The following is a 17132-nucleotide window of genomic DNA, read 5'->3' on the forward strand; positions in this document are numbered from 1 at the left end:
CCTTTTAGATATGAAAACCAAAAAGTCATTCTTGCCAATTTACAAAATTAACCATCTTTGTAGGGTATTGATATGGGAAAATGGGGGAGGGGCGGGAAAGGGAGTTACGTACATTTGTTGGCACCAAATAAGTGTTTATTTTGGCATAAAAAGTAATCTGTAATAAATATTGTCTTGTCAATATGTAATGTGTAAGAAAGTACATTTAACATATTATCTTAAAGTAATTCAATAGTTTTTCCAGTATAGCTTCAAAACCAATTAATATCCGGTGGATTAGATTCGGTTCTCAGCCATACTGAAAAATTATGCATAGCATAGTATTATATCTAGTTTTCTATGAATATAAAAACGTACAATCATAACATTAAAACCAGATTTTATTTCCAGTGCCCTCGCCATCTTGGGGCTAAAAAAACTAGTTGTAATCTTATAATTGTACATTTTTATATCCGCGGAAAGCTGTTTATAATAGGATGTGATAACTAGTAACGTATCAGCCAGCCGTGAACACTTTATTTTAAACAAACCAACAAAAATATACATATGTCGACAAAATGATTCATGGTTTACCATGAAATAAGCACAGCTTCCCTTAAACATCCGTCCGTACGTTCATATGTTCATATACATATTTAACAGTTGAATCTAGTTAAAATTTTCATTATAGAGAAACTTCAAGTCTATACTTATGTAAAAGTAACAGGAAGTCTGTCTTGTATGAAAGATATAACTAATCACTGGACACGCATGGTTCTCTTTTACAGTGAAGCTTCGTAATGGTCTAGGAAAGGTTGTGGGGTAGTGTATCTCGATAACATATAATATAAAAAATTTATATCCCTTTGAATAAAATCAGCTTTTTCTTTTAAAACGAAAAGTTAAAAAGTAGGGTCGACATCTACCACCACTCCCCCTCTTCCTGAAGTGTTCCTATGGGCGTAACCGCTAGTAATAACTTATTATTTTGATATTCTGGGAAGGTTGTGTGTACAATACATAAACTTGTGAACGATTAACTTGTTTCAAGTTTGAATAATGGTGTACAGGCTTCACACAGAATTATGATGCAAACACACATGCTCAGGTGTCCCACCCATCCAGCTAAGTTTCAGGAATTAGGATCGTTAATTGAAGCAAATGTAATAATCTTTGAGACATGTAAGAATGGGACCAACAGTTTTTTAAGTTTCGAACTAATAAATAAGAGTCAACAATTTTATGTTTTTGTAACTAAAATTGATATTTTCAGTTTATCAAAAACCTTATAATCAATTAAATCAAGAAATAAAACCATTACATTAACAAATTTTTGGAGTAGCTAAAATTGATTCTATTAACAATTCATTCTAAGTGTGTCAGTCTCGTGCTTTTTAGGTCTTTGAAATTATATAATATGTTATGAGTTAATATAAAATAGGTTTATTTGTTGCCAAGAATAAACTCATTCTCATATTAGACATATATACTTCATCACAATGGGTTAAATAAAATAGATTTAAGAATGTTGATTTCAATTTCAATCGATATTGATTAAGTAATATTTTTTGGTGTAAATCTCTAAAATAGCGTCATAATTCTAAATGGCTGTTTCAGGCCAAAACTTTTTTGCCTACAGTTTTAAAAAATCCATTTAAATTCTGTGAAATAAACAAAAAAGAAATACAAATTGATTAAATTGTATTCAAAATATAAAGTTATAAATCATATTTTGAATATACAAATTTTTATTTTGTACATTTTGGTCTAGTTTGAAATGGTATGAGCCGAGACACGCCACCAGAATCAAAATTAGAATCATCTCATCATTTTTACTAAGTGAGCTCGATCCTTCAAAAATATTTGGAATATGAAATAGAACTTTTTTTGTCATATTAGAATAATCCATTATTATGAAGTTATTTGGGATACTTTGGCCAAAAGTTTTAATTTTTTAGGCACAATAAAGAGCTTCGAAAAAGATTAAGATAAAATACTCAAATATTTTACTCAAAGCGATCATTAAGGGTTAAGGGTTATTGTCCTTGAATGTTGAAGACATAAAACATGTGTTTTTAAAGATCGGACCCATAAAATCCTGGATTTTGTTGAAAAAGATAGATTGACTTGTCCTCTAAGAAGAAATTTGAAATTGCTTAGTCATTCTATGAATTTATAATGTTAAATATTTTCTAGGTTGCTTCTTGTCATTTACAGTTAAGTTACAGAGTAAATGCTGAGTATATACAGACAAACTTGAATCATTCCTAGAGAGGTTTTGCTTTTTAGAGATAGAAGCTTTTTGTTTAACAAAAAAAACCAAGAGGGGAAATATTATTTACATAATGGTGCTTGGTACAACTGTCTCGTCCTTAGCCTTGCATATATCGGGCTGGTATTATTGTCCTATTACTCTATAAATAGCTTAAATCCCAATGCCAGCATGATGCCTATCTAAAAATATAAATTACTTGTCCGTTTAATAAATCTTTTCCTTTAATCAAAAGCTTGCTACTTTAAAGCCTCTAAGTTTTTTTCTCAATACTAGATAGAAAAACCCTAAAGATACACAAAATAAAACGTTCTTGAACTAGATAAGTTAATTTGCTTAATAGTGTAAAATATTCAAGGACTAAACAAATCTTCCCTGAAATTAAAGACATTTTGTGATTTTATTTTTACATTGGCTGAGCCACAACAACCAAGTACTGTAGTATAAATGTATTGTAATATTGTATAATATTGTCCTAATATAAAAAGTTTATGTGTGAGAAGTCTTGTCTCCCATAAATCATCCAAAGTGTACAGACTAGTGCTCTTACCATAATACAATTTTTAAAACAGCGTATAATTAATGATGGGAGATGCTTTCCCTTAAAGTATCCGGCGATCACACATTAACCCCTTTTATCTTTTTAATAAATTGAAAGTAATGGGGTTCTAAATCCCCCCCTTCCCCCCCTTATACCTATTCCTAACCTCTGCGTGAGGCCCTAACCCTGCTGGGCTACCCTGTACCCAGTGTAACCTAACTTAACATGATCTAAAGTAAATAACCAACACAAAAGATTACTCCTTATTTTCAATCTATTTTTAAATAAGTAGGTGTGGAGGGGGTATCTGTGCTTAGTACTTTTAAACAAAACTTTTTGAGGTTTTGAGAAATGAAATCTAAGGTTGGTTGGTTGTTCGGTAAGTCAGAAAAATAATGATTTTTGAATTTTCATTTGGTATTTTTTTTAGACAATTTTTGCAAGAGGTATAACTATAAACAGAATATTTTCATGTTAAATGTACTAAAATAATTTTAAAAGATTAATAACATTGTTAGAACACTAGTAAGAACATCTTTATCTCTCTAAACAGAACCAAAACTAAGCAGAGCTATGTAGTTAGGAGTTTGGGCAGAGAATTTATAATTCAACTAAAACTAAGCAGAGCTATGTAGTTAGGAGTTTGGGCAGACAATTTATAATTCAACCAAAACTAAGCAGAGCTATGTAGTTAGGAATTTGGGCAGACAATTTATAATTCAACCAAAACACTTCATGTGTTACACATAAACATTTTAAAACATTTCAGACTTTTCTACATTAAGGGTATGTCCGTCCGTCCGGGCTAAAGAAACAGCTGTTGTATGTAGTTATATAGTTTACTTTGTAACGAAATATATCTTAATTGGCTGGTTTATCTTATATCTATCTCATCATGTAGGCTTTATTTATATAGTTAAGTAAAATCTTCTCCCCTTCTATAAAACAAATAGCCTCCTAAGCTGGGTACTCCTAAACATTCTTTCTTTTATTAAGCTCTTAGAGGCTAAGTGTGTAGCCACCTATATGATCATTAAAGTATATTTACAGAGTAAATATCTTTAGGATTATATTTCGTTATTACTTTTTGTTTATTCTAACAAAAAAAATCGTAATAACTTTCATTAGAATAACGTAAATAAGCAGAAGTAAGTATTTACACGTAGCTAAAATTATTATAGGTTAAGTTTTATAATTTCATAAACTTGATTCTTCTCATAAGGATAAAAAAATTAGGAAGTTAAAAGTTGTTCGTCCGTTTGTCCATCTATCACTTCAAGTTTGAACCAACCAATCAAAAAGTATTTAATTACAATTTCAAGACCACTAATGAGAGAACGTGTTTATTAAACTTTAGGTTCAGGTAAAATTCAAGTCCAATATCCTTTTTGCTCCCTGGGCTGAACAATCTAATATCATTCAAATTTTGTAAATATTGTTTTTATATAAAAATATTTACTAATTCCAAAATAATTGCATAATTGTATATTGTTTAAATATTTAATAATTTACTAATTTATAAACAAAACCATGGATACATAATAATGTAATCGATAATTTACTCTTAAATCTATCAACAATATTTTTTCTCCTTATAATTTCCATAAAAATGACGTGTAAGGATTTTTATTGTTTTTTTTCTGAAAAAGGGCTGCCATTTAATAAAATAGATATTTAGCTAGATAGACAAATTGACATAAAAACGGTGACAATGACAGAATAATAAAAAAATTGGCATTAATATGTCAACAACAATATAAATTTTATTTTTGTCATAAGACTTAGTTTTATTTTTTTCTGATATCGACTTGAAGTGAAATAAAATATTTTATTCAAACAATTGTATACAACTGTATCGCTATCATAATCCTATTATAAAAAGTAGTATTGTTTTTTGTTTGTTGGACGCTTAAGATCTTGGAAAATACTGGTTTCAATTGGTTGTACTTTTCAGGAAATGTCTTTGAATGGTTTTAGGCTGAATTACCCTTGCTCTCTTAGCTGCTAGGGATGCAACCACTTGTAATTCAATAAGGTATCACTTGGTCTTTTATTCATTTATTGCATAGAAGTTAAGTACTAAGTAAAAGAAGTAGATTTATTTAATATTTATTTTTGTTAAAAATCTACAAAAAAAAATATAAAACCAATTTGAAATTTATAGTTTATTGTTACTATTTGTATTATAAATATAAATATAAAATCTTGATATAATAACCATATGATAGGATCTACACTAAATGTAATATTCAAAATTCAATATCCATGATATTATATTTCCCCTTCTTACCTTATATTACATTTTTAAGAGCATACATTTTCTATAATTTGGATGTGCCCGTTCGTTCGTTTAGGGTAATATCTTGTTAACTTTGATTTGTTATAATCGTTCTGTTTATTCTAAACCTTGTTGGATGATTTATGTAACAAAAAGGTATAATCTCAAAGGCGTAGCAAACTTACAATTACAATTATCAGAAACTAGTTAAAAAAAAAATAAATTATTGTGTGTTTTAATTATTTTCTATCAGTAAAAACATGATTTTGAAATGGTGATTCAATAGACGATAGGGCATAATGTTATAAGCGTAGCATCTCTGTAATTAATTCTAAAATTTAAAGTACGCTCAAATTGAGCAATTGTTAGGCTTCGTTTTAATAAATGTTGCTATCCTTTTAGATTTACTTTAAGAAATCCTTCTATCTGTGGGATAGCAGATTAGAATGTAAATACACATTATTTTTGGACCTTATTAAAAAGTTGTGCTATTTGAAATAATAAAATTTAAAACATTTAATGGCATAATATAAAGGATAATTTTGGATAAATGGCGCAGAAAACCAATTCTGGGCAAGTAACGTTAGTAATTATGGATATATTATTATTTGGATCTTACACCAGATTTTCATTTTCTCTAATAAAGTAAAACTCTTAGCAGGGTAAATAACGATGACCTTCATCCCCTCCTACTGGATGAGCAAGCCAATAAGAGAGTTCCATGTTAGCAACCAAATTTGACGACAATTTTTCCCCTGTCATAATATCCACCTATAGTCTATATCCTTTTAGTTAACAAAGGTTTACATCACATAGCTAATGAAACTTTATGCATTACATGTTTTTTTCTGGAGTTTATTGTCCATGCAAGGGACGTACAGACAAACCATAGAAGATTAGCTGCGCTACTAAAAATATTTATTCCCATAAGAAAACCAGTAATCCTGTATTTGTGAAGATTTCGTGATCAAATATTTTTATTCCAAGATTAAGATTAGTATTTAGTACCAAATATACCAAAAAAAGAATTTATGTTATTAACATTTATATATACTACTAGGATTGAAATATATATAATTTTTTTTATATATACTAGTTTCTTCGCCCATAGCTTCTTAGGGCCTCAACCGAAGAAGGGTGAGACACAAAATTAGTTTTATGTCAAAAATATTTTTTTGGGGGTAGCTGCGTTAAATGCCCTAGGAAAATGGGGATAGGTGTCACAGCTAGTAGCCTACCGATTCTATTGACGTCATAATAGGGAAAGTGAAAGAGAAGGGGGAAATAAACCCATGGAAAAGAGATTGGATATAGGGTATTTCCTGACGTTGATAGAATAGGTAGGCCAAAAGAAGTGACATCTATCCCCATTTTGGGGGACCATAACTATCATACGTGACGTACCCTCGATCTATATAGCTTGAAAACTGTAGTTAACCAATAAAAGACTACTTTAAAATTGTGTTACGAGATCTTATTGGACATACATCCTGTTACTTCCTGTATAATACTTCGTGTAAACAATATATACCATTCAATAGTAAATATGTTAGATATCAATAAAATCAAAACAAAACTAAACTTACCTTAACTTTAAACTTTATAAATAGTCTTTGTAGCTCATTTCTGACATTTCAACTAAACTTTGAGATTTGAATTATTTAACACTTAATTGTTTGATGCTCTGTGTAACTATCTTATTTTGTGTGTTTTTTAACTTTAAAAATGCTATAATTAGAATGTTTTTGGAAACCTATTATAATTGATTATTCTTTCAAATAATTGTGCATAATCTACAATTTTGTAATTAATCTTATATTGTTATTTTCTTATCTTTAGATATCATATGTAAAATATGGGGCTATATCTTTTTTTTTTTGGGAGGGGGGAGGGGAATTTATCTTTTGAAAAATAAATTAAATTCAACTTATTTATAATGCACTCAAACGTTGAAGAATTTTTTGTATATTCTTGAAAAGAACTATTATACATTGTATAAATTAAGAATTTTGGTAAATTAAATAAGAAAATTTAAACTTTATTATAAATTAATGTCTGAATGTGGCATTTAAGTGCTCTTCTTAATTAAAAAAACAAAAAAGATTAATTAACTGTTAAATTTTCTCACACACACACGCACACTTAAAATCCCTAGGGAACCAAAAAAGTTGATGTACATATTGTAAACAGAAGAAGAATATAACTTACTTTGTGAGAGTCTCTATCCTCCCCGGAGGTTGAGAGAGGGACTGAGAGAGAGAATGTCAGAGGTTACCAGAGGCCGCTACAAGTGTGGTGCGGACCAATTATTGGTGGATGGAGGGAGGTGATGCCCGTGTCCTACTGGTTAGTGTCTGGCGCTAAGTTCTGCATACTTTTACACCTGGAGACTAATTTTGGGGACACATGATATTAAAATTCTTGTATTTTAGAAGCAAATCTTCTCTATAATTAGGGTATCATTCTCCGCACTAAGATACGCTTATCTTGTGCATATATTGAAAATATTAAAGTATAAATTATTTCAGTTCAATTCAACATTTAATGATTAATTAAGACAACACCTGCCGAAAATGTAAATTTAATATATTTTATGCAAAAGGTTGCGTGACTGAGATTTAAAAAAATAAAAATAGATTTGATCTAGTGATATTTAAAAATTTTCCACCATTGTTAATTTAACGTTTTTCGTGTACGTAAAAAAATAAAATAATAATAAACATTTTTTGGTGTTGGGTAACATTCATGTTGAGCTTTTTTTAACCTATCTAAATATAATCTAACCTAAAATAAGCATCAACATTTTTTCTCTAAAGTTTGTTTGTGAATTTTGAACTGAGTAATTTATTTTACCGAACTTGAATTTTAGTTTGATTACTTCTTAGGTTGTTTACACCAGAATCAACTTTGAATTACAATTATTACTCACAAAATAGATTAAGTAATTTGTCTTTTATATAGATTGTGGAATACGGTCAAAAACAATTTTGATTTAAATTTTTAACTAGACCCTTCGTATTCATGAACTTATTTCCTTAATGGAAATTATCACCAAAGCCCTTTAAAATCTGTAGATATTCAAATGATACGCTTCCAATGTCAAAGTATAGAGCCAACCTATTTTATATTTCATGGGAGTTTCTATACCATGAGGTGTTTACTTAGAGTTTATAATATATATATTACCATGAGTAGCTGGTCTTCGAGGACATGAGCTAAAGAGAGGATGGGAGGGGAAGGGGGCTAGTTAAGAGGTCATGAGAATGATAATGGGAAGGTAGGGCAGAAAGTATTTAGGAGTGAGATGCCATGAGAATTTGAGCCAATCAAAATAAAGGTAAGATTGATGAGGGCGGGATTTTCATGACTATCAAGTTCTATAAATTGTTGCTTCGTAAACCATTCATTATATAGAGGGGAGGGTTCAATGGACTATAAATTACACTGTTATTTAATGTTTTGTAACCATGTTATCTTATTCGATGGCTATAAAACTAAAATTTTTATTAAAATTTTATTAAATGGTTTCAAAGTAGTAGTGCCCAAACATTTCGATAACAAATTTTCATCTACATTTGAGATAATTAGGTATCATCATTTGGATGCTTATCTTTTCATCATCCATTGTCTAATCCCTCTAGATTCTTGCATTTATACAGCATAAAAGGCACGAATATTTTCGTCAACATTATGACCAGCATTAAAAATTTCTATATTTCAAAATGTTTTACTTTTAATGTTGTTAATATTCGATATATTTGTGATATAGTTTAGTATCTTTTTAAAGCTTCTGACACGCTTTCAAATAAAATGAAAAACTTCAGTATAAAATTTATTTCAATAAGATCGTTCGTATATATTTAAAGGAATCTTTTTGTAAAATTAAATTTTTTTTTACATTGAAATTTGTTTTTTTTAATCAACATTCATTTACATGATAAATCGCAAAAATATATTTTTTTTTATTCTTTTTTCACTGGTAATTTAATCATATCTGTTATACATTGATCGATATATTCGTTTTGTCTCATTTGCTAAGTACAGTTGCATATTTATGTATAAAAAAATCATAGCACACTTTTGCATTTGTTAAATGGCAGTTTTTTACATCTTATTATAGGTATTAATATATATCATTTTTTTGTATTTACATATCTTACATTGACAATTTAATAATATTTTATTCTTTGCTGTTTTATTTACTATTATAAAATTGTTTTTTCAATATAAGGTGTTGATTTCATAAGAGGGGCCAAGATTATATTTAAGCAGCACGAACTCCTCGCTTCGTTTCTTCGATAACTGTCTTCCTTGTTTTCTTGGTTGTTGAGGCGGCCTCAGCATCGCAGGCCATCATGGCTTCCTTAGCCATCTGGGCGGCAGACTTGGTGTAGGAGGACTGGAACTTCATGGCGGACGCGGTGATGGCGTTCAGCTCCTTCTCCATGCGGTCAATCTTGAGCCTGCCCTGGTTGAGGGCGGCCTTGGCCACACCCAGCTCTCTAGAGTCAAAGGGGGTCATGTGGATATCAGCAATCTAAAAAAACAATTTTCTTAATTTATTTTACTGATAAATTAGACAAAAAAATAATCAATATAATCAAAATGCAAAATTTTAATTTTATAAAAACTGAAATTGTTTATTTCAACACTAGCGGCTGCGCCCCTAGCATCTAGAAGCTCTGTATAGACGAAGCAGAAAAGCGTTGATGCAATGTATCCTTCTCCAAAATAAACATAACCATTCCAGGAGCTATAACAAGGAGAGCATGCGATTAAGGATATATTTCAGTAGACACAGACAAAAACCCGCTTACTGATACATAAGTATAAGTACTAATTTTGTGATGTACCTTTTTCAAAATATCATCACCAGTTTCCCTTGGAACTCCGACGTGTCTAGGGTCTCTGCCACTTGACTCAGCATGCTGCTCTGCTCTTCTCACAGCTCTGCAAATAGGTTAACTATTAAGAGAATTATTATCCTAGATGGTCAATCATTCATCAATATCTTTTCATTTCATATACTAGACATAACGTTGACTGTTCTTATTAAAGTTTTTACTGCATATAGCCCCATCGTAGTTTTAATTCTAATAAAATATGAATGCTAATTTTAGGGTAAATCTGGGTTAGTTCTGTCAATAAACCTTTCCTGTTGAAAATATTAAAACATTTCACCAATATTAGTTTTATTGATTAAATCTGTACCTGCTGATACTCTGGCGTCCCTCCTTGATACTACTCTCCTGTGCTCTCATAAGTGCCGCTCTCTTACTCTGGAGAATTGTCTCCTCTCTCTCTGTGGTCGTCTTCACAGACTCCATGGTTGTGGTTGTCTTGGTCATCTGTGCTGACACAGCAGTCCTGCTGGATGTGGCAGAGCTGGCAGCCATCTGGCTGCTGGACGCAGATGCTGACATCTGTCTGCTGGCTGCTGAGGCTGACATCTGTCTGCTGGCCGCTGCGGCTGACATCTGCCTGCTTGCAGCTGACGCGGCGGCAACAGAGGCGGATCTGCTGGCGGACTCTGCCTTTCTAGACTCCTCGGCCTGTCTGTGAAGTGCCAGCTGGCGGCCATAGTATCCTGTGTATCCAGTAAGGCTGGTACCTGGAGCTGGTGCCACGCTGGTGGCGCGGGCGTAGGTCTGGGCTGTGCTACGGTCAAGAGCTACTTCACTGCTGGCACGAATATTTCTGAAAATAAAAATAATTAAAGTACAAATAATATAATAATAATAAACACACAATTTAAATTTTGGATAATTTTATAGAAAAGATTATATATCAATATATCTTTTGAAAAAAATATTTTAAATGTTTTTTATTTGATATTATCTAAAATATATATACAGATATAAATGATACCAATGCTGTTTAATAATCAAACATACAAGCAGTTTGATTTTAACAAAGCATTCGATCACAAAGATCCTTTAATAGTTTTTTTTTAAATTTAAAAGTTTGAAAAAAATATTTCAAGTACAAATAATATAATAATTATAAACACACAATTTAGATTTTGGATAATTCTATAGAATAGATTATATATTAATATATTTTTTGAAAAAAATTTTTTTGTTTTATTATCTAAAACTAGCGGCTACGCCCCTAGAGGCCTCTCGGGGCACTTAAGGAGAGAGTTGAATTTAATAATTCAATTTCTTATTTTAGATTTTAAAAGAAAAAGTAAAAATAAATTTTTGGGGGGCGAAAACTTTTTTTTTTGGGAGGGGGTGCTGGGTGCCCCCCCTCTCATTTTTCATTTTAGTTTAAAAAATTAAAAAAAAAATTTTTTTTTGGGGGGGTTGGGGGTGTCCCACCCCCCAAGAAAAAAGTTATAAACCTTCCCGGGACCTATGAGAAGCTACCCTGTTAAGGAGAACCCGATCGGTTCAGCGGTTAGCGAGATCCTTCGGTACAAACATACAAACACACAAACACACAGACACACAAACATCCTGTTACATTATTATAAGGATATACATATAAATGATACCAAAGCAGTTTAAATTTTAACAAAGCTTTCGATCACAAAGATCCTTTGATAGTTGTATGTGTGACTTTTAACACATTTTTTTTAATTTAAAAATTTTAAAATTAATATTGATATTAAAGATGGGAAAAGCCTTAATAATTAGAATGAATTAAATTAGAAGAATTTTATTTTTTTTTAGTTAATTTAGATAATTGTGTAAACATTTCTACTACTGGAAAAAAAAAAAAAAAAAAGTTGGGTGGGCATACTTTTAAATTCGCAAGGTCATGTCTTATCCTAAAATACAATGAAAAACAACACGAGGAGAACAAGGATGATTGTACACAAATGTTGTTAGCCTTTTAGGGTGATAGATTAATTCTTTTCTGAATGGTTTACAATATAGTGTGTGTTAAGGAGATTTCGGTGATGATTAGGAAATAAATTTATGATTTTCGCCACTTTAAAAGTTTTTACATCAACAATCTATAATACAAAGCAGAACGATGTCTGTCTGTTTGTTTGTCTGTCTGTTTGTCTGTCTGTTTGTTTGTAGCGAAGGATCTCGCTAACCGCTGAACCGATCGGGTTCTTCTTTACAGGGTAGCTTCTCATAGGTCCCGGGAAGGTTTATAACTATTTTCTTGGGGGGTGGGACACCCAACCCCCCCAAAAGTGAAAAATACCCCCCCCCCCAAAAAATGATTTTTTTTCTTTTTAAAACTAAAATTAAAATAGTGGGGTCGACTACCTCCCCCCCCCAAAAAAAAATAAATTCCCCCCCCCAATTTTTTTTTTTTAAATCTAAAATACGAAAAATTTGATCAAACCTCTTGGGGCAAAGCCCCTAGAGGCTAGGGCCGAAGCCGCTAGTTTTAATATAAACTATCAAGCTTTTTTCATTCAATAAAATCATAGTAAAATAGTTTTTTTGAAAATATATTTGCATAGAATTCTAATATTTCAATGTTTAATTAATGACAACAGAATTTACGAATTTCTCTTATTCCCCCCCCCCCAATTTTTTTTTTAAAATCTAAAATACGAAAAATTTGGTTTGATCAAACCTCTTGGGGCAAAGCCCCTAGAGGCTAGGGGCGAAGCCGCTAGTTTTAATATAAACTATCAAGCTTTTTTCATTCAATAAAATCATAGTAAAATAGTTTTAAAAAATATATTTGCATAGAATTCGAATATTTCAATGTTTAATTAGTGACAACAGAATTTACGAATTTCTCTCATTGTCCTGCCGACAACAATTAGAAAATAAGAGTGTATGTGCTTCTGAATAAAGCGATTACGTCTATTAATAGCGAAGCTTTTGAAACCACATAAGCAGTATATACAAGCAAACATTGGAGAAAAATTAGATTAAAGAAAAATAGGTAGTTATGAAAAAAATAAAAATCTGCAACCTCCCAGCATTATAACAGACAGACAGAAGGACAGACATAAACACATATGGTGTAGCTTCGCTACTAAAAATCTCCAAAAACATTTGAAGCAAGTTGAGACGCCAAATGTTAAATATCTTTACAATAAACATACGTCTGAGGACACAAAATTAGATAGGGTCAACAATAATAGCGCGGCTTTTTCATATTAATAGAATTTTCTTTGCTTATATGTAGGTGTTTTATATCAATAAAAAGAATGCAATCATGCAATGTTATTAAAGTTTGCTATGTAACATTTAAAATGATAAGCTATTTTTATGTGATATACATATGAATTAATTCAATGTTTGATTTAGTAACTAGTTCCTTTAGTTCGGCCTTAACATCTATTATCTACTGGCAATAAAGTGTTTTTGCACATATTATAAAACACCCTTAGACATTTACAAAGCTTCTCAGAAAAGAAACATGTATTTTATCAAACCAATTTAGATTTGCATTGCTTAAATTAATTTTTTTCTCTATTTCAAAGGCGTTTTTAAATTTCTAGATTTTTAAAATGTAGAAAAGGTCTCTATAAGCATTAAGTTAAAATGTCTTAAAATTCTTTTAAAAAGTTATCACAGACAATACTGATGTTGTGAAATATTTGAAGGAAAGATGTTAATCCTGTGTCTTGCCCTTTCTTTACTTTAAGGTCCAGACATTACAGAACTCATTGATAATAGATAATGCTTGAGAAAAAATACTATTCAAGTCATTTTGACCATTTAAAGGTTTCACTTTACTTTTAAATTTGAATTATATTCTTTGTTGTTAAAAGTTTATAAAAAGTTGTTATATAAGTGCAATACTGATCAATTATTTCAAATGACAGTTTTTGTTTTCTATAGATGTACTATCTTTTGTCCCCTAAAGAATTAGAAACACAAACACAGTTCATACACAAACACACACATTTACACACACACACACACACACACACACACCATTTCATTTTATTTTGGTAGCACTGCTATTTTTATGATTTTTTGTCCACGGGTTTACCGACGGTCAGTCTGTCATTAAAATATCATCAAGAAATATATTTCTACTAGCGGCTTCGCCCCTACCCTCTAGGGGCTTTTTTCCCCAAGAGGTTTAATTAAACCAATTTTTCATATTTTAGATTTAAAAGAAAAAATAAAATAAAAATTTTTTGGGGGGGGAGAATTTTTTTTTTTTTTGGGGGGGGGAGTCGACCCCACTATTTTAATTTTAGTTTTAAAAAGAAAAAAGAAAATTTTTTGAGGGGGAGAGGGGTTAATTTTTTGAACAGTTTGAACTTTGGTTCAATAGTTGGTTTCTGATAGGTGTCGGATGACGTCACAAAATAAAGAACAGTAACAACGCCGCCCTTGAGATTAATTAATCAATGGAACGTTTTAACTCGCACTATAAAATCTTTTTCAAATAGGTGTATGGTATTTTTCATGCATTTTTTGTTACTGTATCTAATTTTTAGATTCTCTTTTGTTTGTACTTTTTCTTAATATGCTTAATTTTAAATATTTAAATGAAAATAAATTTAGTGACCTACTAAATTTAAATTTCATGGGCTAATTCGTTTAGCCTTGCTTGTTAAATCTTCATTAAACTAAAAACATTAAATTTAGGACTTATTTTAAGGATAAAGTTTAGTTAAGAGTTGATTTAATGAGCCTTAAATGATTCAAAATTAGTATGTACTATTTGAAAGTAACATTACTAACAGCCCAAAGGCATTAAATAAAAACAGTACCTGGCGTTTGCGATGGATTCTGCTACAGAGCTAGTTGTTGCAGCCGCCGAGGCGGTTGACAGCTCCCTGTTGTAAGCGTAAATATGGGGGGTTGGACGCACCCACATCCATCTGCGAGAGGGCATTTTTGGAGATTATTAAAGTACTACAAAAAATATGATACACACACGCACACGCCTTAGCTTTTAATTTGAGACTAGTCCAGTATTTGCTGAGGCAACAGTTTTGTTACACTCACTTAAAATCACACACACACACACACACACACCCGTACAGACCAACAAACACACAAAATTACTCACGCAAACACAAAAACACACTTTCAGGTAAAATCAGCTGAGATGAAATGAAAGACCGTTCAACACAAAATATGAAACAAAAAATAAGAGGGAGAGAGATACAAAGAAAGGCTAAGTAAAGAAGAGAGAGAGAGAGAGAGAGATCCAGACACAGAAAGAAGGAGAGAGAGAGTAAATGAAAGAAAGAGCGAGATGGATAGAGAGAGAAAGAAACAAATAGAAAGATCCACTTGAGAATGTATTTATCTGAGTATCTTTGGGGAGCGGTCATTCTGCACTTCACACACACTCACATACACACACACACACACAGGTACATATACTTACAAACACACACAGCTACAACTAAAGCAGGGACAAAGAGATAGGGAAATAGCAAAGTTTGAACAAAGATTTGAAAATGAGGCAAATGGAGAGATCGTCAATTTTACTATATGTCCCCCCCCCCTCCCCATTGACAGCTGAAAACCACGTATAGGAATCGTGATTTTTTTCGAATCAATTTCGTTATTGTACAGTTTGGTACAGTCTGAGTGTATTAACTACTCTATATCATTTCCACTGAATACCTAATTCAAAGGCTTACCTAAATATCAGATTTAAAATAATTGATGTCTTAATAATAGATATTATTTTTACTATACCTTTATTCCTGAATTTCTATTATATACGTGATGCGTCATTCTTACTTACAAATACATTCTCATAATATTACTCGAGTGTTTTGTTATCTCTATTATTGGACCAGCAGTTTTTGAGATCTTGTAAGGCACATAAGATTTACAGATTGACAAACATTCAACTACTTAAGTATTTAGAGTTAGATATTAATAAATTTTGATATACAATACTCCATTTTAAGATATTTTTTTTAGATTCACACAAAAGATACAGCTTAGTGTACCAATTAATTACAGGAATCCCCCCTCTTATTGTGTTCTAATTCGAAATGAAGGAATTTTGCAAAACTAAATGTGTTAAAATTTTTAAACTGCGGAGTCTATAAATTTTAATTCGATTGTGCAACAGCATTTATAAATAGCAGGGTTTTAGGGATAAGATATTGGACGATAAATGAAACCCCTCCCTCCCCCCAAAAATCAAAATGTAAATAACACTGTCTTGTGTAGCTTGTAAATTTTGGAGGAAAGAAAAGGTATAAATTTGATAAACCAGCAATATTCCCTTCCTCCTTGAAAAATAGTCATTATTAAAGTAATCTACATTCTTTAAATATTATCTTATTAAAAGATTATTCTTGGAAAATTTAAATTTATAACAAGGATGAAATATTGCATAATTAAAAAAAATAAAGTTCTTATTTTCTTTAAAGCATTGAGTATTTTTAAAAACTAACAAATCTTTTAAAAATACATCTCCTATAAGTATACCCAATGTATAAGATAAGTATTTTTAACTTTTTAAAAACTTTTTTTTCATTGTATGTTAATAGTAAGACGTAACTGTCAAATTACAATACATAAAAACACAGACACACAATCAAACATTCCTTAAGAATGCAATTTTTACAGCTGAAAAGGAGAGGAATTTGAAAACATTTAAAAAAGGGAAGATAAAAGGCTTTTATGAGGAGAAAAAGAAAATGTATTGAAGCTTTTTAAATAAAGGGAATGGGGAGGGGGGTGATGGGGTTGGGAAGGTCAGTGATTGCTTGCTAAGCTGGTCAACTTTCTCTCTAGAACTTGAAAGAAGTTTACACACCACAACAAGCTCAAATAAGATAGTTTTATATGTATTTTTAATTCACTTTAGAATCACCTTGAAAGTTTGTTTCAGAGTGGACCCACAAAATCACAAAAAAAATGTAAATTGCTTGTGAAAAATCCTTATTTTTTGTTAAGTAATCATGATTAAATTAAATGGTATGATGCTTTTCAAAAAACTTCAATTTAGTGGATATAACACTATAATTTTTAAAAAGTTAATAAAATACTATCATACTTTTTTAGGTTATTTTGAAGGAAAACTAGAATTTTAAGTAGCTAAAAGGGGTTTGTTGGAAAAAGGACAAGATAAATATCAGAATTAAAAAGAAATAGATAAATAATTTAAAATCAAAAGAAGATTTTAAAACAATACATAACTTA

The 17132-nt window shown here is 30.8% G+C and overlaps 2 protein-coding genes across 3 annotated transcripts in view; both read right to left on the reverse strand.

The window, feature by feature from the left end:
* The window catches only part of VGlut (Vesicular glutamate transporter), a 44476-nt gene extending 37064 nt beyond the window's left edge, over positions 1-7412 (reverse strand). Inside the window, exon 1 of one of the 2 annotated variants that reach the window (XR_013878859.1) lies at positions 7279-7412. The gene's annotated coding sequence lies outside the window, so the exon portion shown is untranslated. Of the gene's footprint in view, positions 1-6656 lie in introns of both variants that reach the window. The other variant, XR_013878858.1, reaches the window with a different exon arrangement.
* A 1477-nt stretch (positions 7413-8889) lies between these two features.
* LOC145317073 (uncharacterized) lies at positions 8890-15325 on the reverse strand. Its single transcript, XM_080157961.1, has 4 exons — positions 14726-15325; positions 10282-10767; positions 9924-10020; positions 8890-9607 (listed from the first exon to the last, which is right to left on the reverse strand). The coding sequence occupies exons 1-4, from the start codon at positions 14848-14850 to the stop codon at positions 9335-9337; spliced, it is 981 nt and encodes a 326-aa protein (XP_080014087.1). The 5' UTR covers positions 14851-15325; the 3' UTR covers positions 8890-9334.
* Positions 15326-17132: the final 1807 nt, after the last annotated feature.

This window comes from Acartia tonsa, chromosome 4 (genome assembly GCF_053477335.1).
Source record: "Acartia tonsa isolate MP-2025a chromosome 4, ASM5347733v1, whole genome shotgun sequence".
Classification (NCBI taxonomy): Eukaryota; Metazoa; Arthropoda; class Copepoda; order Calanoida; family Acartiidae; genus Acartia; species Acartia tonsa.